Source organism: Myotis davidii, unplaced genomic scaffold, assembly GCF_000327345.1.
Source record: "Myotis davidii unplaced genomic scaffold, ASM32734v1 scaffold732, whole genome shotgun sequence".
NCBI lineage: Eukaryota > Metazoa > Chordata > Mammalia > Chiroptera > Vespertilionidae > Myotis > Myotis davidii.
This window is the reverse complement of record NW_006284349.1, coordinates 880,857-904,635: the sequence shown is the minus strand read 5'-3', so window position 1 is coordinate 904,635 and position 23,779 is coordinate 880,857. Positions and strand designations below refer to the sequence as shown.

General features: G+C 42.0%; 1 protein-coding gene across 2 annotated transcripts in view; it reads right to left on the bottom strand.

The window, feature by feature from the left end:
• Nucleotides 1–757: 757 nt before the first annotated feature.
• The window catches only part of RPS6KA5 (ribosomal protein S6 kinase, 90kDa, polypeptide 5), a 94,816-nt gene continuing 71,794 nt past the window's right edge, over nucleotides 758–23,779 (bottom strand). Inside the window, exons 10-18 of one of the 2 annotated variants that reach the window (XM_015571411.1) lie at nucleotides 21,490–21,615; nucleotides 20,963–21,096; nucleotides 19,862–19,955; nucleotides 15,832–16,002; nucleotides 11,992–12,183; nucleotides 5,761–5,920; nucleotides 3,984–4,147; nucleotides 2,431–2,672; nucleotides 758–2,395 (exon numbers count right to left, since the gene is read on the bottom strand). In XM_015571411.1, coding sequence (XP_015426897.1) covers nucleotides 2,433–2,672; nucleotides 3,984–4,147; nucleotides 5,761–5,920; nucleotides 11,992–12,183; nucleotides 15,832–16,002; nucleotides 19,862–19,955; nucleotides 20,963–21,096; nucleotides 21,490–21,615 — 1,281 coding nt within the window. In that variant the 3' untranslated portion in view covers nucleotides 758–2,395; nucleotides 2,431–2,432. Of the gene's footprint in view, nucleotides 2,673–3,983; nucleotides 4,148–5,760; nucleotides 5,921–11,991; nucleotides 12,184–15,831; nucleotides 16,003–19,861; nucleotides 19,956–20,962; nucleotides 21,097–21,489; nucleotides 21,616–23,779 lie in introns of both variants that reach the window. The other variant, XM_015571413.1, reaches the window with a different exon arrangement.

Here is a 23,779-nt window from a genome sequence, read left to right as displayed (position 1 = left end):
TGAAGTACTTTTTAGTTTATTTTTGATGTGACTAAGTGGAAACTGTGAATTTTAAAGTGCATTTCACTGTACACTAACCGCCTGCATCCAACCGATCTGCAGCAGCCTGGCGCCAGACGCAGCCTCCCTGGTGCTTACACAGGGTGAGGATGAAGGCACTTGACAAGAGGCCTCTACGCTGAGTGTTTTCTGAGCTCTTCTCAAAAGCCCATCCTTGATTATTTAGTTGACGGATTACCCTTCTCTTTCCTTCCTCTGCCTGATGCTTTGCCCATTTCATTTTCTGTCAAGTCCTCCAGAAGAGACGGCAAGGGAAAGAAATAAAAATGAAACCCATTAATTTTCAATGTCCATAATGAGTCAATTACATCATCAATCATTATGGAATACTAACCATTTTTCTGGATCATTTTCTTTTAGCAACAAAATTCTTTTAGTCTATACAACTAGCATTGTCTATGAGAATGCACAGTTTAAAAAAATACTTAAAGAGCTATCACATTTCCAAAAATATTCAACATAACTATAGACATAAATGGACATTTTCTTATTATAAATCTGTGCCTGATGGAACCAGATTTTGTAATTACCGGTATTTGGTAATAATTCATGAAAGATCTTCCATCATTACTAGGAATGGCCACAAGCTGGGGGTACAGTTGATTCAATGAGAATTATGTAGCCATTTGGGCCACTGAAAAGTATTAAAAGCTATTTCCAATAACCATTGCGGAAAAAAATGTGAACAAGATAATACAATATTTTGAAAATATTTTAATATTTGCCATTTTGTTGCTTGTGCTAATAATATATACATTGATTTAGCAATAATAAATATACTACTGTTACATAGAGTGCAATATTTTTAGTATTCATAATTGGCTGAAATTAATGCTGCATTATCTCAATCAATGAATAAATAAATATCACACCCAAATTCCAAACTAATGCTCCAGAGGTTATCATTAACAAAAACAAAAAGAAATGTATTGGGATTTATCTTTTAAGCATGATTCCTGTAAACATGGCCAAGATCACCTTTCTCAGTCCTAACATTTTGTGTGATAGCTTTAAAAGAAAACAGAACATACAAATTCTACCACTTCTTTTTTTTGCATAGGAAATGAATTAATCATATCTGTAAATGCAGCAATCTCTCAGTGAAATGTCTTCATCACAAAGTGCTTGTTTTGTGTATGAATTTAGAACTTTTGAGCAATAAAAGTGCTCTGCATAAGTTTATAAAATATGCTTTCTGGATTCAAAATTTAACAGGAAAATTTCCAAATAAGTCATAGTTATGATTCTAAAATGTTATGTACATGATATCCAGCCACAGGAGGAAATGCCTCACTGCAGACAACACAGTGTACAAATATAAAGCACAGTGTTGGACAGAATTTCCCTTTAGCTTTTCCTCACGTCGGTGCCTGCGTGGCTGATGGTGACGTTATGCCACCTGGCTCATGCTACTTGTTGCAAACAAGATAGAAGGGGGTGTGAGGACAAATTTAAAGTAGATAACGAAAAAAAAAATGGCAAAAATACAGTACATACGCTTTAACCAGTGCACTTCATAAAATAGTTTGCTTTATTCATATCTTTTATAAAGTGCAACGTTACCTAAAACAGAGACATGTACCTTAATGGCTCGCAATACCATTGAACAAACTGCCAGGACAGAGCAGTGCAAAGTGAGAAACACGGAGCTGAGCATGCACTCAGATGGGCCCCAAAGACAGAGCCCGGGGCCATGAGTCCTTATAGCTTTTCTTTCACCTTTTGAAAAAGATTAATAGTAGGTTATCATCATATGTAACCATAAAATAAAAACAATAAGTTAAAATCCTCGCGCAGAAATAAGTATAAGCCACACATAAAAGTCATTACAGAATCTTTTTTAAAACAGACATTTTTTCTCTGATAAATCCCTGTTGAAAGGGTGCAAATCTCTTAAAAGCCCACATTATCCACAAGGCGAAGCAGAAGGGGTCGCCACAGTAGGAGTACTTGCCGGCAGACAGCTGAAAGGCCAGTGACTACCCTGCCAGCAGCTGGAATCTGACCAGCCCCTGATCGCATTTACAGGGGCCTCTGCTCCTTCCAGAACCGTCCTGCTGGCACCAGGCAGGTCACTACACCGTGTAACCTGTGCTTCGTTCACAGTAACATTCTCTGTCCAGTGCTTTAGGACAAGGATAACCAGTGCGTTTTCCTGAAAAAATTCCCCAGGAGGCAGATTCCAATGAGACCAGCGGGACCTGTTTTTCTGTTTGGTTGGTGGTTTTTGTTTTTGTCTTTTTGGCTCATTCAGGATATTTTATTTCCTTAAAGTAGACAAGCTTTGACTTTGATGAAACATCACCTCAGGCATCGCCAAGGGAGCAAAAGTGCCAGGCTCACGGGCCACAGCCCTCCCGTCCCTGTGCCGTTCAGTCCGAGAACTGGAAGAGGGGCTCGGGGTTATTGCTGCCGGCAGGGTTGCTGGGCTGCAGTGCCTTCGTGGGGGTGGTTTTACCGTGAGAGTGAGAGGACGAAGAATGGGAGCTCTCGCTGGAGCTGCTGCGCGTCTCCGTGCTGGTGCTGGTCTTTTTCATCTTCCTTCTCTTAGCCAGAGGGGCCTTGTCGACATTCTGGAGGCAAAACCCCTCTCTCTTGTACTTGTTAAAGGCCTAGGGGAGAGAAAGAAGGGAACCCCGATGAAGGTACAAGGATTGAAGATTCCTTGGCAACTATGACTTACAGCAGGAGGCGACTTTGGCTGTCAACCAATAGCTCCAAGTTGTTTGGGGAACAAAGTCCTAAAACCATTGTATCCAAACCTCCTGTGGGGTACAGAGTTCACGGGGTGATGGCTGAGGATGCTGCTTAAATCAAACCAGCGTGGCTGTCCGGGCGTCAGGATTCCCATACATCATTTGAAGAAAGCGCTACCTCTCAATAAGAAACACTGACGGACTGGAAATTCCTGAAGACTATCAGCAATCCAACACACCCCTCCCCACACCCCACAGCTGCTACCCCCATTACTCTACAGTTCTGTGTCTGAGATTTAAAATTCTGACCACAAAGACCCAACAAAACAGACTTAACCCATTATGGGCCCCTGCTCTCCACTTCCAAGTCAATGCAATTGGGCGTTATCTTGGCCAGTTAATCTACGCAGAGGAGATCAGGGCTACACACCCCAGGCCGGCTTTAGCCTCTGGGCAGCCTGTCTTCACTTTTCTTAGCCTCAAGCTCTGGCATGGCTGTGTTGCCCCTGGAAACCTTGCATCCTGTCACTGAGAAGATAGGGATCATCTGCTACAAATTCTTGCAGTTAATCTCTTTATACCTCACCTTATTCTAGTTCATTAACTTTTAAATCAATTTCTGCAGCTGAGAGGAAGCGCTATCCCTCCTTTCTCAAGATAATCCCTTCAGAGGTCACTGTATTTCTCCTTCACTCATTCACCCCTTAGACAACTAGCTGAATGTGTTTGCATCTGCTGGGCATGAATGTGCAGCTCCTGCAATGCCGGCTCAGCCTTTCAAACACAATCAGTGCCGAATGCCCGTACCTACTTCTTATCCTTCATGGTCTCTAGAATATATGAGGCCCAAAAGGGTTGCTGAATGAATGAATTTTCACGGGTGCCTTAGTTCCTAGCGCTTATCGTTTTAAAAGAAAATGATTTCGCTTATTTGAGAGAAAAAAGTCCTAGTAGTAGGTACATGGTTTTCGTCACCTACAGGAAATCTTCAGCTATTCCAATACCGCCCACTGCCTGATCTCACACACTCACTCCCAACGTCCAGGAAGGGCACTGTGGGTTCGCAGTGGCTCTGGCCCAGGCACTTGCTGTTTGTAAATGTGTCTGTATCCTGACATTAAAAGGACTCTTATTTCTTATTTAACTGTTATTACTCAGAGTGCGTCTCGGAGGTTATCAGGTATCTGATTCCTTTCAAACCCCACACTGCAGAGTACAGGCCCTTACGTGGAAGGTGGCCTTCACGCAGGTGTGCACGGCGGCTCCTGAAGACCCCAGGATGTCGGGAGTCATCAGAGGGTTGGAGGACAGCTGACTGCCGTCTTGGAGCCATTCATTGTATCTCAGGCCAGACATTTTAAGCCTTTTATTTGGATCAACTGTGAGAAGTCCTGTGGGAATAAACAAGACATTTTTATTTTGTGATTTGCCATTTCAAACAGTTTAAAATCAACCTCAGATATAAATCTCAATTATGTTCACATGACATGATGGTTTCTATAAGGCTTCAACCTCCTACAAAAATAATTACCCTTTCATATGCTCTTAAATGCCCTAGTGAGCACTGGATGCTAATGAGAAAGCCCACAATAGCCTATTTCTAGGAGGCTGTGGGCTAACTGACTTCAATCAGGAGAAAATAGCCACCCCAACAAAGACTCCCCAGGGTGACCGGTAAACTCCGAATGCGGAAAGAGCTAGACCTCCTTCACGCCTGTACCAGCACCTTCTCTAACTCAGGGGGTGCGGTCAGGCCCAGAGAAGTGGAAGTGGAGACTCAAAGAGGAGTTCTGAGGAGGCGCGAAGACAAGCCCCAGCTTTCACACCACCGGGGACCATGTGCAGGAGGCCAGGGGAAGGGCTCAGCCGAGGGAGCGTGGGCACCCTGGGGAACTTACAGAAGACAGGTCCTGGGGGATGAGAGAAGTGAGCTCAGTGAGGAGGGGGCCCAGGGATTAAGAAGAGCTAGTGCATAGGAACACGGGGTGCAGGGACCCAGAAGCTCAGCACAACTGAGGAATCAAGTGTTCACTATGGCAGAGGCAGACAGGGCCGGGTTGTGAAGGGCCTTGAGTTTTCAATGTGCTGTGATGGGGCCTGACCTGAGGTCAGTGGATTCTCTGAAGGATTGTTAACAGAGACATGAGCACATCTGGACATTAGGAAGGTCACTCTGCCGATTGATGATGGGCAGGTGATGTGAGAGGAAGTGAGACAAGCTGGAAGAAGGTTGTAGGATCTTAGGAGAGAAATGGTGATGAGGACTAGGTAGCGGCCACGTGAAAGGGGAGAGGGGTGGGAGGAGGGATGCTGAACCCGCAGGAAGCAGTGACTGGCTGTGGAAGGCAAGGAAGGCTGGGAGCTAGACGGTGTCCGGCTTTCTGTTTCGGTGGCCTGGCTCCTTGGCAGTGCAAAAGAGGGAGATGTGAGGAGGCACACATTTGGGAGAAAGGAGAGTAAAAAAGTACAGGTTCGGCCCTGGCCGGTGTGCTCAGTGGTTAGAGCGTTGGTCTGCACACAGGAGGGTCTCAGGTTTGATTACAAGTCAAGGGCAAGGACCTGGGTTGCAGGTTCAATCCCCAGCCCCGGTTGGGGTGCATGCGGGAGGCAACCAATCAATGTGTCTCTATCACACATATTGATATGTGTGATATCAATATGTGTTTGATATGTGTTTGTCTCTCTCCTTTTCCCTCACTCCCTTCCACTCTCTGAAAATCAATGGGAAAAATATCCTTAGGTGAGGTTTAACAACAACAAAGAGTGCAGGTTCGATGTGGAGGTGCCAGACTGGCATGCTGGTGGATCCAGGTGCTAGTTCGTGTGAAAACAGTGGATAGGATCACTGAGGGAGAATGTTCTGATAAGAAGCAATGGCACAAGACAGCAGCCTAGAAGCCTTTTAGAACACACAGACTCCTTGAGTAATGAACAAACATGTGTAATGGCATGACTCCACTTCAATCTCTGCACAGTGCATAAGAAAATTTCCTTAGATTCTTACCTTGGATCAAATCTTTAGCCTCTTGGGATACATTCTTCCAGGCTTCTCCTTCAAAGGAGAAATCTCCCGTTTTGATTTTTTTCATGATTTCCACTGCACTGGTGCATGTCAAACTTTTGTCATGAGATTGGAATGGAACTTGCCCAGACAACATTGTATACTATCGAGAAAAAAAGAAACAAAGAATGTTTCAACAGTTTATTATGATTGGCATTACCGGGTTTAAAAGATTATGTGGCTACTATCGCTGAAACAACCAACACCTTTCAAAGACTTGTAAATAAAGAGGAATGGCTTATTATGACATCAAGATTTAAAACCATTTATTTATAATAATAAAAGCGTAATTTTCTAATTAGACCGGATGTCCTTCCAGGTGAAGCCGGGTTCCGGGTGCCAGAGGGAAGCTGGTGCCGGCAGCCGGGGGAAGGAAGACCTACTCTTGCATGAATTTTGTGCGTCGGGCCTCTAGTGTAACTATATTCAGAACAAGAATGAAAAAGGGATACTCTTTTTGAAAAAGAGGGTGTTAAGGTTAACAGAAAATATAGACAGCAGAACCCTGAATAACTATTTTTTCTATCCAATTCCATAGCCTTTCCTTAGGATATTAACTATGGATAATAACTTAAAAAATTTTTTATTTGGCCTTCTTTATTTTGTTTGTAATTATCCCAATTTTAATTTTATTTTTCTCATTGTTGGGTTAAATGTGATCAACTCTGTATAGTCACCTTATTTCATTGTAGCCACATTTGAAATTTCACATGAAAGGTAAAAAGTCAATAGAGCCCTGGCCGCGTTGCTCAGTTGGTTGGAGTGCTGTGGGTTGATGCCTGGTCAGGACACATACAAGAAGCCACCAATGAATGCATAAAAAGTGGAACAACAAATTGATATCTCTAAATAAATAAATTAATTAATTAAAATAAAATAAAATAAAAAGTCAACAGGAAGACCAAAAAGCTAAGGTTTGTCTTTGTAGCAAAAACTGGAATTTTGAAAGGCAACTCTTAAACTTCTTGGAGGGTCTGCTCTCAGCTTGCTGAGCGACTTACAGGCTTGCAGGGGTGAAGGGAGCTGCAGACGGTGGTGGGCGGGCTGGTAGTTTGGTAGTAACCATGTCTGTGCGCAGACCAGAGAACCGCGTGGTGAGAAGGGTGGTAGTGCCAGTTGGTTGGGAGGGACACTGAGAGCAGAGCCCTAAGTAGGAGGCATGGAGCTGTAGAGGCTCCCAGCAACTAGGAGCAACAGCCTTTTTTCTTCCCTGGTCATCTGTCTGATAAGCAGGTGCACCCTCATGATGGCAAAGATGGTGAAGCAGTTCTGACACGCTGGCTCTCAAGAAAGATGGAAATTCTCAGGCAAGGTGATAAATCTATATATATAAAAGCCTAAGCATCCGACCAGTAGCTATGACACACAATGACCACCAGGAGGCACATGCTCCAACCAGTAGCGATGACACGCACTGACCACCAGGGGGCAGACACACAATGCAGGAGCTGCCAAGCTGCGGTGACTTGGCATCTGTGGTTCTCCAGTGACGCATCTGGAACCAGAGAGGAGGGAGCCTGATTCCAGGGTGTGTCACCCGAGAACTGTCCTCTCGCAATCTGGGACCCCTTGGGGGATGTCGGAGAGCCAGTTTCGGCTTGATCCCTACAGGCCAGGCCGAGGGACCCCACCGGTGCATGAATCCGTGCACTGTGAAAAGCATGTGAGAAGGGTGGTAGTGCCAGTTTGGCCAGACGGGTCATGCTGTGCTGTCTGCTGAGGCAGGACAGTAAGAAGGTAGGACAATTCCCTGGCGAGTGGAATGAGGGAACAGGAGACAAAATAGTTAAATAAGGCTGAGCAATTAACGGCCTGCTAATAAATTGCAAGATCTTATCTTCTCTAACCAAGGACACTTGGGAGTAAATAGTTTACACCTCTCCTCCCCATCAGACAGTGAGTAGCTTAGATCATCCTGGTCAGGAAGAGAGATCACAGAGACCCAGTTGGTGCCATTAGTGCCAGCCAAACCCCAGGATAGATGAAGTCAGGGGAATAAATATCAAAAAAGCCCAGTTAGAGACAGACAGATCCAAGATAACAATAAAGCAGTGAAGCTGACCAGAAAAGGATCCCTACTCCCCTCTCTGCTCATTTTGATGGGTCAGCATATTAAAGGACACACCTGGCAAATTACTGAATATTCTGCTGAGACCCACCCTTGAGAACTCCCCTAAAACTCCCACCTTTAGAAAAGAGGTAAGAACCCTCAAGACAAAGGACCCTGTGTGCTCTCTCTTGAGCATACCGTGCACCCCTTTCCTCAGGCATGTACTTCTGCTTTCTTTCTCCTAAACTCTAAGGGTCCCCATGAGACTTGCAACCAGGGGAGCAGCAGGCAGCAGCAGCTCATCTGTCCTACAGTTTCTAAATGCTGTGTCATACACTGAATGTGTGTGCCTCCAAAATTCATATGTCGAAGACCCAACCCTCCGTGTGACTGTATTTAGAGAAAGGGCCTATATGGAAGTAATTTAAGTTAAATGAGGTCATGGGGTGGGGTTCTGACTAAACAGGACGTGTGTCCTTTCCAAAAGATGCACCTAGGGCTTGCTCACTCTCCCTGAGAATGAGAGGAAAGGGTATGTGAGGATACCCCCATGCTGGCCCCTGGACAGTGCACTTGCCAACCTCAGAACTGTGAGAAAATAAATGCTGTCTGCAGTATTTTGTTATGGCAGCCCTGGGCAGACGAGGCAGTGGGTAAGCTCTATGCTAATGAACATCCTGCATGTCCATGAGGTAGACTGGGTTTCGATCAAAGCCACATGTGATGCATCTTCCTGAAGTATTTGTTTTAGTCAGTGGGGGTAATAGAAATTATTTTCATGTTAAAATATCCTCATCCATATTTGCTAGATGCAATATGCAAAAGGACCATAGATTTCTAAGGCAAATCAGGAGACTCCAAATAAGCTTTGGGCTTGCTATGGGATAATTCAGGCTTTGTCTCGGATCTGCAGGAGATATGCATTCATTTATGTGGAAACATTTGCAAAGCACTCCTTTTTCTTGACAATTTAATGCAGGTGTTCACTTTATTTTTCATCTGTGTTTCATTATGCATCTCTAAAAGGGAAGGATTTTTAAAAACCACAATCACAACACCATTATCTACCTAAAAAAATTAGCAGTGATTCCTTTGTACAATTCCATATTCAAATTTCTCTAATTATGTTATATGCCCTGTATATTATAATCACATCTGTGTGAGTTAGCTTTAGGTTGAATTTAATAAATAGAATTGAAATTAGAATTTGCTTGAATCAGAATTCAAGTAAAATGCAAACACTTTTTCTTGTCTTTTTAAAAATCTTTATTGTTGAGCCCTAGCCAGTTTGGCTCAGTGGATAGAGCGTCGGTCTGTGGACTGGGGGGTCTCGGGTTCGATTCCGGTTGGGGGCACGTGCCTTGGTTGTGAGCACATCCCCAGTGGGAGGTGTGCAGGAGGCAGCTGATCGATGTTTCTCTCTCATCGATGTTTCTAGCTCTCTATCCCTCTCTCTTCCTCTCTGTAAAAAATCAATAAAATATATTAAAAAAATCTTTATTGTTTAAAGTATTACAGATGTCCCCTTTTTAAAGTGTCATTTAATCTATAAGTTCCCACGCTATTTTTCTTATAATTTATTTGCTGGAGAAACGGGGTTTGTCCTGTGGAACTGCACACAGTCTGGATATGGTGACTGCTTCCCTGTGGCATCATTTAACCACTTCTCTGTCCCATTTCTCTTAAAAACCTGTGAGATCTAGAGAGAAGCACAGCTTCTGTCCATACCGTCACACAAAGTTGTTTCCATAGAGACAGCATTCAGAAGCTCTAAGACGATATTTTAGAACCGTAAAAAGGATGATGATTTAATTGGCTTATATTTAAAGTAAGGTTCTTTTACAGGGGATAATCTTATATTATTACAAAAAAATATGAAAGGTTCTTTTTTACTTAGACAGATTTTTTTCAGGAGAGTGCTACTAATGTTTACGTCCCTAAATAAAACTCTCAAGTCTATAGAAGCTAGTTGTTTATTTTTATTTTAAAAATCCGATTCATAAATTTTAGTTTGAAAATTATAAAGATGACTTAGAATTACTGAAATAAAACCCATATGAAACTTAAACTAAAAGGGGAGCCATCCTGCAGGGACACCTGGCTAGCCATTAGGGGAAAGCAAGCTGACACCAAAATAAACCCCAGATGGAGTGCTGGTTAAAGTATAAAAATTAAATATAATTCTAAAGGGAAATTTAGGAGGATATTTTTATAATCTAGGGTTGGTGTAGAGTGACAATCTGAATCAGAGCAGGTTCCATAAAACAACAGACTGACATATCTTACTACATAGAAATTTTAAAAAACCTTTTCTATTTAAATCCCTCTGAAAACAAAATTAAAATCTCATATTACTCTAAACAAAGTTGTGGAACAAAGGACAAACCAGAAAAACATTTCCAATATTAATGGCAGACAAAAGATTAGAAACCTTAACAGAGCTTTCAAATCCAGTAAGAAAAATTCCCCACAGGAAAGTGGGCAAAGCTCACACACAGCAATTCCTAAGAGAAAAATACAAATGTTCAGATACGTGAAAAGATGCGTAGACAACATTCATCAGAGAAATGCATGCAAATGACAACAGCAGGAAACAATTTAAGACTGAAATTGATAGTCTTCCGTGTATTTGCATATAGTTTGGAGAAGATACAAAAAACCTTCTGGAAGGAAATCTAGGCATAGATTTCAAAATAAAGATATGTATACCCTTCTCCTAGAAATCTATTCTAAACAAATGGTGAAACAAATGTAAGCACATATTTAAACAATATTCATGTGTATAGTTTAAAATTAGTGAAAAAACTGAAAAATGCTAACTTATCATTAATAAATGGTTAAATAAACTTTTGAGACTCAAACTACGTGTATACTATCCTCTCATTTTAAAAAACCCAAGTATATATGCATGTCTACAGAAAAGCTTATAGAAAGACATAAGGAATACACAGCATGGTGGGGCGGGGCAAGGGATTAGAGGGAGAGGGAGACCATCTCTATGATGAGATTACCAGTGATCTCACTTTTTTCTTCTCTCTTTCTGTAGCCTCTGAAAATTTCTCCCTAAGATCATGCATTACACCATTGGTTCTCAACCTTCTGGCCCTTTAAATACAGCTCCTCATGTTGTGACACAACCATAAAATTATTTTCGTTGCTACTTCATAACTGTAATGTTGCTACTGTTATGAATCATAATGTAAATATCTGATATGCAGGATGGTCTTAGGCGACCCCGGTGAGAGGGTCGTTCGACTGCCAAAGGGGTCGCGACCCAAAGGTTGAGAACCGCTTCATTACACATTATATGCATAAAAAGTAAAGTTATTTTGAAGAAAAAACACACCCAGATCTTGCTAGCTTAATGTTCCCTTTCTGATCACTGCAGCCAAGGACATTTTGTGAAAAGCATGCTGACCAGGATCACTATCAGTCACTATAAACATTTATAATTCTACTATTAACTTATAATTTCTCCTAAATGATATTCTTTAATCACATCTTTAGTCTCAAAACCTCAAAGAATATATATATTCTCTCCTGAGAATATTTTTCTATTGATTTTGAGAAAGAGTGGAAGGGAGGGGGAGAGATAGAGATAGCGAAACATCGATGTGAGAGACATACATTGGTTGGCTGCCTCCTGTATGCACCCCAACTAGAGGTGGGGATCGAGCGTGCAACTGGGGTATGTGCCCCTGACAGGAATCAAACCCAGGACCCTTCCGTCCGCAGGCCAATGCTCTATCCACTGAGCCAAACAAGCTAGGGCTCAAAGAATATATTTTTATTGTTTTTCTATTGAGTCACTTTGCTATTTTCACATTATATCTAACATTTTCTTTTGAAAATACACTGTCCTTCTAAAAACACAATATATAATTCTTTTATTCACACAAAACACAGCTGCCTTAAATATTTCACAATAAACCAAAATCAAAATTCCTATATTTTCTCCAATGCAAATTTTAAGAAAAGGAAACAGCCTTCCGTCAGGCCTCTAACGGAAAAGAAACCAACGTGCCGATTTTGTCATGACTTTAGGAAAACCGGCAGAGAGAGAGGCAGGTACAGAGGACACCTGCGAGCGGACTAGGCGTCAGGCTCCACTGAAATGCACTCACCAGAATGACGCCCAGGCTCCAGAGGTCGCAGGACTCGTCGTAGCCGTTCTGGTTCAAGAGCTCGGGGGCAGCGTAGTGGAGGGTGAAGCACGGGGTCTTGAGAGGCTGATTGTCAGGCGGCTTTAAGCGCGCAAACCCGAAGTCAATTATTTTAATTTCCAAGTTGTCATTTTCATCAGTGAACAGTAAATTCTGCAAAACACAAACACTCACATCAGTCTCTCAGTAAAACGTCACGGGGCTTGGTGATGCCATTTAGGTAAATCATGTCATTACTGGGTTCAGGCACAGAGAGGGTCTGACCGGGAGGGCTGGGAGCTGGACCTCAGTGGACTGTTGTTCTCTGCTCCGACATGTTTTGTTATTTCAACCTGACAATGTCACGGGAAACGTTTGTCGACTGCATCATGTCTCCTCTGACGTCAGAGCTTCTTCTAGGCTTTCCTGGAACTCTGTGTTTGCATTCTACTTCCTCCACCAACCTCCATTCCAAGATGGCTCGCGTGAGCCTGCTCTCCATTCAGAGACACCACCCAGTCGTGAATTTGAGATGGAATGAAAATGGGAATATAATTACATAGTTACATGTAAGGCTTCAACCAACTGAAGTCACGGGTGGGGTTCACGGCTTGTACTTGAGAGCCGTCTTCAGCAGATGACTCAGGAGCCCTGCCCCCGGGCAGGTGCTGCGCCTCATGCAGGGCAGGGAGACAAGCACACCTGGCCCCTGGTCACTGAGCTACTCGATCTCTGAGAATGACTTCAGTTTATTCCTTATCAAGAATGGCAGTGGACTCCCTGGGTCTCAGTCCTGGAAATGGAGGGGATGTAGCATGCCCCTCTCTCCTCCTCTCCCAACTCTAAGAGGAGTGGGGTGTCAACCGTCAGGAATGGGAGGGAATAACAATTCAATCTCCTTGTATCTTCGTCTCAAGCTCTGCCTGAAATGAATTTGATAGAATTTTTCTTCATCTTTTAAGACTATGGGAACCAACTTCAGAAATACAAAGCAGCTTATACGAATGTCAGCCAGCTTCTAAATTTATCTGATTCTCACCTAGAATTTAGGATTTTGCCTAAGCAGAAAATGAGAGCCACATAAATATCAACCAAGAGATACAGAATCAGATCTTAAAATGCTGTATCACTGGGAAAAGGATTAAATGCTTAGTTTGGAAATAATATACTCTTTCATTTAAAAGTCAAAGTGAAAGCTCTTTTGTTATGAAAATGTTAGTTCAAAGGTACATTTTCATTTCTCTAAAAAATAATTTTGATTTAGAATTACAACTGTAGTAGAATATCGTAAATAATCTGACAAGTCTTCATTTCAAACGACTATGTGAGAGGAAAGTTTTCTAACAAAAGAAGAATTAAGTATCAGTGAACTAGGAAGGCAAACTAAATCCTGCTGGAGGGACAGTTGCATCGTTTGAGGCTCATGAGATAACAGATGGCCAGTTATCAAAGAATAAAACATGTGAAAACGAATTCTATACACTCATGGAACAGATCTTTTCAACCTAAGAAAATTACATGCTTGTTCCTTGTCTATCAAGAAAACATTTAAGTGGTGTGCTTTCACATTTAAAAATAGACAGCTAATCTCTGATGCACAGAGCGCCATATTTTCAGTGGGCGTTCTGTAGGAGAGTGAGAACTATGATGAAGGAAGCAGAGGGGTAGCTGTCATAGTTGCAGGTTCATAAAGCAAATGTAGTTTTGATGAACCACTAGTAATAAGAATAACAGTAATATCTAATACATAGACTGGCCCTGGCCAATGGGCTCAGTTGGCTGGAGCATCATCCTGTACACTGGAAGACCACAGGTTCAATTCTCAGTCAGGACACAAACCTAGGTTGTGAGTTCAATCCCCAGTCAGGGTGTGTACAGGAGGCAGTCGATGCATGTTTTTCTCTCACATCAGTGTTTCTCTTCTCTCTCTAAAAATCAGTGAGCATGTCCTCAGGAGAGGGTTGGAAAAAGAAATACATAGGCTGAAGTTTAAATACTTTAGAAATTGTTCAGTTGCTGGGAGCCGGTCCATCTTTGCTGTTTCAAGGGACCTGGCATATATGGCATACTGTTCTTAATATGTTTGCTCACCTTCTTGGCACTATGTGTTTTAACCAAGGTCACCTCTCTGAGAAAGGTTGTTTCCCCAGGTAGGGATTTTCCCCTGAAGTTAGGGAGGGAATAAAACCCCTTAACTAAGTGCCAGGCGGGCAATTAATCACTTTAACTACGAACAATCATGCTTAAGCTACATAATCTTTACTCCCTGGACTGGAGATGAAACACCCTCTCACCTTTGTAATAGAAATTGACAGGATTAAAATCAACTGGTATAAATACAGATGCGACAAGACAACAGGAGACAGAACTTACACACAGAACCTAGAGACAGAACTTAGAAGACAGAACCTACATAGAACCTAGAGACAGAAGAACTTCGCTGGAGAGAACATGGCAAAAGATCCTGGACAGAACCTGGCTGTAGAACCTGGAGAACCTGGCTGGAGTACCTAGCAAGAGAACATGGACACAGAACTTGGCTGGAGATTGTGGCTAAAGATCCTGGCAAGGCTGCTGATCAACTGAACACTGTCTCCGTGTCATTCCTTCTTCGCTGACTCCGTCCACACCTTTGGGCCGGGGTCCAACTGCTGGTTGGACCCCAGCAGTCAGTTATACTTGAATGCACATAATTTGATTTTTAAAAACATCCTCTTCATGTCAATAATCCAAGATACTTAAATATAAGAAAAAAAATGGTGTGTTTTTTTGAGAAACTTTCTTTTGTGGTTTAACACAAAAAATAAACACCAAAAAATAATTTTAAATATACTTAAAAATGTATTATAATCACACAGGTAATAAAAATGAGGTTCCATTTTAAAGAGAAAATATGTACAATTTTGCATAGGGTAAAGGATGACTCATTGTTATTATTTTATAAATTACTGGGTTTTGCTTTTAAATTTTCATTATTATTTTGATGGTTTTCTGAAAGGGAGGAACTTTCTTACTTTTGATACTAAAAAGGGGTCATTCTATAGCTAGAACCTTCTTAACCTTTTAATAAAAAGATATGTGAAAAAGCTGCTATTTCTGCACTGCTACAGTTCTATAAGTACATGAGCAAAGAAGAGCACATATAAGGATGGTGTAACTGATTAAACCAATATCATTCTTTGTGCTTAATATTTAGAACAGAATTATATACGTTCCTATTCACGAGTTAATTGATTTGATTACAAATGTGAAAAATAAGCTTTCAAAATATACCACTAAAAACCCCACTCTAGCCCCGCCAGTGTGGCTCAGTGGTTGAGCGTCTACCCATGAACCAAGAGATCATTGGTTCAATACCCGATCAAAGCACGTGCCGGGGTTGCGGGGTTGATCCCCACTAGGGGGTGTGTATCAATGTTTCTCTCTCATGGATATTTCTCTCTATCCCTCTCCCTTCCTATCTCTAAAAATCAATTTTAAAATATATATAAAAATTGTTTAAAAAACCCTTTAAAATGGTATAGATATAGAGGGGATATTATTTTCTGCTACAAAAATTTCCGTTGTTATTTTTAGTCCACAACTGTTGGATAAAGTATTTCTCCCATAAAAGACTCTCACACTTACAAATATAACCTCAAGATGATCAGCGGGCAAAAAAAGACGAATTTATTTTAGGCTGAAATAGAAAATAAAAAATCCAAGAAACATTGTATTTCCAGGCATGTATTTAGCAGAAAGCCCTGAAAGTAAAAAAGCCCACACATCTGGGGGACAGTCAATGAGGCTGGAGGGAGCAATGGGAGAGAATGCGTTCTGTACCTCAGGCTTCAGGTCCCTGTGCACCACTCCGACGTCGTGCATGTGGCTCACCGCTGAAACCAGCTTCCGCATGATGTAGCTGGCTTCGGTCTCACTGAAGTGCTTTTTTTTCTTAATGCGTTCAAACAGCTCCCCCCCGTTCAGAAGTTCCATAACTAGAAAAGTGTGAAGCTAGAAAACAAAGAAGAATGTGGAGGGCCTTAATGAAGAAAAATTTATTAACATATGAAACATTTATTGACTATAAACTATCACCAGTAAATTTAAATAATCCTTTGTTGCAGTCATCACAGCAATCATGTGTTTTAGAAGGGTACTGTGGCTTTTTTAGAATTCTATTTTGGTAATGGAAAATTTCAAGTACTGCAGTGCAGTCTTAATATATTCTTCTCTTGATGAATTCTTTCATTTGAATTTCATTCTAACCCTCTCTATCAAGTTTACATATCTTTCTTGTTAAAGTGTGATCTAGCACTGATAATGTAAAATTGGCTGCTTTAAATAATATACAAGATTCCTGATAAAAGGCGTTGTTTGATGATGCCACTTTAAACCTGTTAGGGCTTAACAGATAAGCTTTAGAGTTCCTGGCAATGCCGATGGCCAACACCCATAACTTACTGTAGGTTGTTGTTTTTTAAATAACTGCTTTTGATCCAAATGGCATTATCTTAATTAGTTTAATCAGTTATATACTTACTAGGCTTTCCATAAAGAAAATAACATAGCTATCAAAAAGCAAAGGAGCCAAAACCAGTTTGGCTCAGTGGATAGAGCGTCGGCCTGCGGACTGAAAGGTCCCAGGTTCAATTCCGGTCAAGGGCATGTACCTTGGTTGCAGGCACATCCCCAGTAGGAGATGTGCAAGAGGCAGCTGATCGATGTTTCTCTCTCATTGATGTTTCTAACTCTCTATCTCTCTCCCTTCCTTTCTGTAAAAAAATCAATAAAATATATTTAAAAAAAAAAAGCAAAGGAATTATATTAGCCCTCAAATTAACACATATGGTTTTAAAAATATATTAAATTAAAACTCCTAGCACCAACGTCACTCAAAAACCAAAATATTTATGTTTCCCTTTGAATTAGCAAAATCCAGAAAACTTGCTTCATAAAAAAGACAATTATAAATACATCATCCTGCACATATTGGGTAAAATATAAAGAGTGGACAACCTGCCCTAGCCGGTTTGGCTCAGTGGATGGAGCGTCAGCCTGCGGACTGAAGGGTCCTGGGTTTGATTCTGAACAAGGGCACATGCCCGGGTTGCAGGCTCAATCCCCAGTAGGGGGAGTACAGGAGGCAGCCGATCAATATTCTCTCTCATCACTGATGTTTCTATCTCTCCCTCTCCCTTCCTCTCAGAAATCAATAAAAATATATTTTTTTAAAAAAAGAGTGGACAACCCTTTTAGTAAGAGAATTGTTCTCAGGTTACTAGCGATCAAGCCAATTTGAGTTTCTACATCAGACAAATAAGGTCGAAGTTGAAGTATATGCTTGTGAGCTTTTTAAAAAAAATGGAGGGCAGCCTGGCAGGTGTGGCTCAGTGGCTGAGCGTTGACCCATGAACCAGAAGGTCACTGTTCAATTCTGGTCAGGGCACATTCCTGGGTTACGGGCTTGAACCCTACTAGGGGGCATGCAGGAGGCCGCTGATAGCTTATTCTCTCTCATGTTTGATGCATCTATCTCTCCCTCTCTCTTTCTCTCTCTGAAATCAATAACAACTTATTTTAAAAAATTATTTTAAAAAATGGAGAGCAATACCTACCTACTCTATAGTGGCTTAAAAGATAGTGATTGGAGTCAAAACTGGATCTGAATGCCAATTTTCTTACGACACTGGGAATACTACTTTACCTCTATGAACTACCTTTAGGATCCTTACAAATAAAATGTCAACAATGAGAACTGTTTATGGGACAGCTTGACTAAGAGCCCTCCCAAGACGCCTCTGGTCTACTCCGCAGAACCTGTGGCTGTTACCTTGTGCGGTAAAGGGACCCTGAAGTTGTGAAGGAGGATCTGGAGATGGGGAGACTACCTCAAGCATCCATCAGAGTCCACAGTATGAGATGGGGCTATGGAAGCAACAGGTGGATGTGATGTGTGGGGGGTTATAAGTCAAGGAAGTGGGCACTCTCTAGAAGGTGAAAAAGGCCACTGAATAAACTGTCCCTTAGGGCCTCCAGAGGGAACCAGCCCTATCAGGTGATGTGTTTGTACTGTTTAGGTTTGTGGTACTTTGTCACAGCAGCAATAGGAAACTAACAGAGTTGTAAAGCTCGAATCCTAGTCCATAAAATGAATTATACTCTAGCACAGTCAAGGGTGCAGTCCAGCCCGCAATCAATTTCACCTGGTCGCAGAAAACAAGACTGCGTGGACTGGGGACAATCTAGCCACCTGTCACCATCATGGGTAAAACAACCCAAGATGTCAACTGCATATTGGAATGATAATATGTTTATACTAGTACCTATAGGATTATACCACGAAATAATTTATGGTCTAGTAACTCTTGAATCTAAAAATAGCACCTAATAAATATAACTTGAACCTTAAAAAATTCGGGATGCAATTCCTGAGATCTGACATCAGCCGGAAGGTCAGAGATTGAACATCTTGGCTGGGAGGTGGCTGGGGGACAGCTGCAAAACCACAGGGGTGGGTGTGGAAGGCCCTCGACCAATCCCATGATTGATGTGTGAATCATCGCCTTCAGCAGATGGTCCAGGCTCTTCCCAACGCCCCCCTCCCCTGCCCCGGGATAGGGATTGCATCACCTCCACTGTAGGTGACGAGCCCAAGAGGTGAAGCAAGGAGAGGAGCAGGAAGGGCATTCCCTACTGAGTTCTTGCTACAAAGATGTTCCTTTTCTGGCTATGAGAACAAAAGGCAAGGAGACAATGAGTGATTTTTGCTTACCCACCTGATGTGAGAACCAGCCCGTCTTTCTGCCTCCCCTTTGGCAGTAGAGCAAAGTAATTAGAAGCTTGCTCTGAAGTTGAACTGGCTGGATTCAGATCCCAGCACTTACAAACTGTGAGACCCTGCCCTGTTCCTTAGCTTCTGTGGGTTTCCGTGTTCTTACCTCATTGAGTTACTGCAGGGACTGAATAAGACACTCATGTAGTGTCTGGTACAGTGCCTGGACCACATGAGGTATGATAGCACACCGCCACAGTTTTTACAGTTATGATGCTGCTGCTGCCTGGTTTCACCGGCATGTATCATTGTCAGGTGCAGCACTTGGGGAAATTTCAATGTAGAGAGAAGTGGGCCACAGCTGTCCTGGGACAGGGATGTTACCACAGTACAAGGGGAGGGCCCAGAGCTAGAGACCAGGCTTTCCCAATGAGGTTTTCACTGACTTGCTATGTGACCTTGGACAAGTCTCATGACCTTTCTGAATCCATTTCTTCTTTGGTAAAAGCAAAGTCTATTTCCTTAGATTTATTAAATTTAAAAGGGAGTTTTAGCTGGATTTAGCTCTTGTGCCCAGCATTTTGTCTTGAGGAGGGCTGTGTCCCACCGAGACCCAGAGGAATTTCTGCCCTGGAAGACATAGCCTGGAATGGGAAGATGAAAGGGAAGTTTCTTTGCCGTTGTGCTTCCTGTTTGTACTCTAGCTTGCTCCAATTAGGCTTAAGGTTCTCTACGTTCTATTTTAGAAGTAAAAAGAAAGTCGAAGGCTTAATATTCCTGAGTCCTGAGAAGTCTGAGCGACTGAGCTCCGGTGGGAGCAGCTGAACTGGTGTTAGCATAGTGCGGCCGGCGGCAGTGGCCTCTGTCCTCCTGCCATGTCATCTACCGCTGCCGCTGAAGGAGAAACGCAGAAGCGAGAGGTCACACTGACTTGGGGGTGGGGAAGAGTGTGTGTGTGGAGGGATTGGTTTCTCTGCCCTATGTAGTGGCTGGTGATGTCCCATATTTTTAACTCTGACCCAGGAGCACCAAAAAAACTGGTAAAAAAGTAAAAACTCGAATGTGAATTAGTATGCACAGAAGAGGACTGTGGACTACCTGATCATGAAAAACTTCCTGCAATTTCACGATATTGGGGTGTCCTTCACAGAGCTTCAGTGCTGTTATTTCTTTCTGAGTATTGGCTTCCATCCTACGAGATGAAACAGTTAGTCTCTACAAACCTCTGCGCCAAGTTTTATGACAGTGCTGCTCCAAACCTCATTTTGTTTTTATTTACAGTGTATTCAGAATATAAGTGTCAAAGTATGAGAATGAAGTTTCCATGAAAGTAATGAGTCATACTACCCACCAGAACAAGCAATGCATTATTCTGAGAAAAGACTGTTTCTGAGTCAGAAAAGAGCTAATCACACGAAGAAATGGATGCCCTTCTTGCCCGACAATTTGGTAATAAGAATATATGATTATGGAGGTAATAACCAGTTACCAAAACAACCTGCTGGCTCTCAATGCTACCAGTAGGTTGCTAAATAATTATTTTTTAAAAAGTCTTTCAAATAAACAACGAATAGGAATGACAACAGCTGCTGAACTCACTAAGCCAGTTTGATTAAATATCACTGCCATGGGAGTTTTCTCACAGGAAAATCAAAAGCCTATCATACTATGATTTATGTCTGAAATGGATTCCTTTATCTGAAAATATTAGAGTTAGAAGTATAATGGATCAATTGACAAGCCAAATGGCCAAACCTGTGGGTAACAAGCCTTTGAATACACTGTTGATTTCCTTTTAAATAAAAGTCTTAATTTATAGAATCCACAGACTAGGATACTATATAACAAAGGGGTAATATGCAAATTGACTTTCACGCCCTCACACAAGATGGCCATCCCCATGTGGTCACAAGATGGCCACCACAAGATGGCCGGCAGGGGAGGGTACTTAGGAGCGACCAGGCCTGTAAGGGAGGGCAGTTGGGGGTGACCAGGCTGGCAGGGGAGTGGTTAGAGGGTGATCAGGTTGGCAGGCAGAAGCAGTTAGGGGCAATCAGGCAGGCAGACATCCCCCAAGGGGTCCCAGATTGGAGAGGGTGCGGGCTGGGCTGAGGGACACCCCCCACCCCCGCAGTGCACGAATTTCATGCACCAGGCCTCTAGTGAATGCATAAGAGAAACTGCCAGAAATGGTCATACCTTTTGCTGATTATTTTGACTGCAAATGCTTGGTTACTTTTTTTGTGTATGCACTTTCGACAAATTGAAAAACTTCCTTCTCCCAATGGCTTGTCTTTCAGATCTAGGTCATAGTGCTGATAGAATGGAGAGTCCTGATAGGAGACCAACATCATTTAACTTAGGAAAATATCAGTAACACACATGGGTTAAATAAAACTGCAAAGTAATAGGACATTATTAATGTTAATAAATATAAATGGAATATATGCGTGGATCATCTTCTAAAATGCATCTTACTTTAGCTCATTTCTGTGTTCATCTATATCATTGATTTAAGTCACATAATTTTCGATCATTGTAAAAAGGAGCTCATTCACACTGGTGTTAATAATTCTCTAGGGCAAATAATGCTATTCATTTATTCATTTCTTAAAACTGCATCTTGGTCGAATGGTAAGTCTACTAAGTTTACTGGGCTTGAGAATGTTAATCAGTATTAGTATCTAAACCATAAATATGTCATTTAATTAATCACATCTATATACCTTGATCATTGCACTCCTGGCAACATTTGTCGCCCCAGGACGTTCCACTCCTGTGTGACACTGAAGAGGATCTACAACAGCTGCGTTGGGCTTGAAGAGAATAGAAGGAGCAACAAAGGAATAGCCCTAAAACACAAAAGCAAAGGTGAGAATACAGATTTGCAATTTTCCAGTTAAGCATAGACTAGACTGTAATAATTTTTTAAGTCAAGAAAAAATAATAAAAAACACTCAAATATTTGGTAAGATGATTCTAATTTTACTGTATTTGTAATCTAAAATCCAAGATTATTTCAAATTAATAGAAAAATGCTTTCCAGAAGGAGATAATGCCATCTTCTGGTAGAACTAAACCAATTCAAAATTAAAGGCAGAAAAATATCTCTCCTCAAAAAAAAAAAAATGCTGCTTCTCTATTTCACACCAAAAATCTGACTCATAGGTGTAATTCTTTTGAATTGCTGATAAAAATTTATTTATAAACACAACTAACTTCTCAAAAAAAGTTGAGTTAAGGTATTAAGCAAAGTGGTCCAAATGCCACTGTTTTCCAAACTAGAAAAAAAACAAGTTACATTCCAGTTGGTTTCTAAGTCAGCAATTTTTTGACTCATTCTATTTCCTTAGACTTATTAAATTTAAAATTAAGTTTTAGAAAAGGAATAAAATCAAGTGGCAGAATGATGTCCTGAACCAAAAGTGACATAATGATGGATGATTAATCTGTTCAGGCTAGAACATTCACTAGTTCAATGAACATTTTCTAAACACCTACTATGTGCCCTGCCAAGTGCTAGACAGTGTCACGAATGTTCAGAGACATGGTCTGGATGGCCAGGTGCAGCCATACTTATTTGTGGAAGTCAAAAGAGGGAAGCTATGATGCTACTTAATAGAATATTTCATCTTAAGTCTGAGAAAGATTCTTTTCTCAATATAAAATCCTTTCTAAACATTTTTTGAGCAGTTAAGATTATTCACTGAAGACAAAGAATCAGGTAACATTATTTATGAACTAAAGAATCCTATATAATAAAAGAGAAACATGGTAATTAGTGTCATTCTGCTACCCTTCCCATTGGCTAATCAGGGCAATATGCAAATTAACTGCCAGCCAAGATGGTGGTGAACCACAAACAAAGATGGCGGCTAACTTGCATACTGCAGGCAGGATGGGACAGCGCCATTCTGCCTGTCCCCAGCGCCATCCGGGCCTGCTGTCACCTGGATGGCGGGCGACCCCTGTGCGACCCGACCCAGGGCTGGCGGGTGTGACCCTGGCGGTCTGCCAGCTGTCACGCCCCCAACCAGCCCTTCTGCCAGAGATCCGGGCTGGCAGGGAGACTGCTGACCGCCGCAGTCACGCCCCCAATCTCGCATCAGGGTTGTTTTTACATCATGAGTTTTTTGTTATATCATTTTATTACTGTTTATTTATTAATAAAATTATGTATTATTTTCATATACATTGTACTCATTTCCTTTTATCTCTCACACTTTTACTACAGAGAAAGGGCAAATAGCAACATTAAAAATATTTCCTCTAATTAATTCCCTTTCAATGTGCACGAATTTCGTGCACCGGGCCACTAGTCCTATATAATAAAAGGCTAATATGCAAATAGACTGAATGGCGAACAACCAAACAACTGGTCGCTGTGATGTGCGCTCCATATAAAAAAGGTTGTAATTTCTCAATACCAAGTAAGAACATCTAAAATTAAAAGACTTAATAAGTTAATAATAAAAATTGGCATTCCCAGTTCTTTCCCCGAGCAGCATACTATACTTTGACTCATATGTATCATCTCATTGTATTGTCACAGCACCACTCGAGTAACACGTTTATGTTTTCCACTTCACACATGATGAAGATGGCTCTGTGCAGTGAATAGACATCCCAAGTTCACATAATGTACATGTGGCAAAGTGAGACTATCAGCAGGCATGCCAGCCCTGGACAAGGTGGGATTCCAGTTGCTGTCATCGGGGTGAGCCTCTGGTGGTTACTGAAAATTCTTTGCTCCCACTCACCACCCAGCGCTCGCACCTGCTGCGGCACCAGCCCTGCTTGTACCCACTGCTGGTGCCCAGCACCAGTCCCGATCACTCAGCGGCATCAGCGGGTGTGAGCACCTGCTGCGGGCCCTGATTGCCACTGAGGGTTACTTCACCTCCCCCTGCTCCTGAGGGATGACTGGGGCAGCAGCCGCTGCTCACACCAGCTGCTGGCGCTGGCCCCAATTATTCCACGCCGTCAGCGGGTGCGAGTGGGGCCAGCGCCCATCAG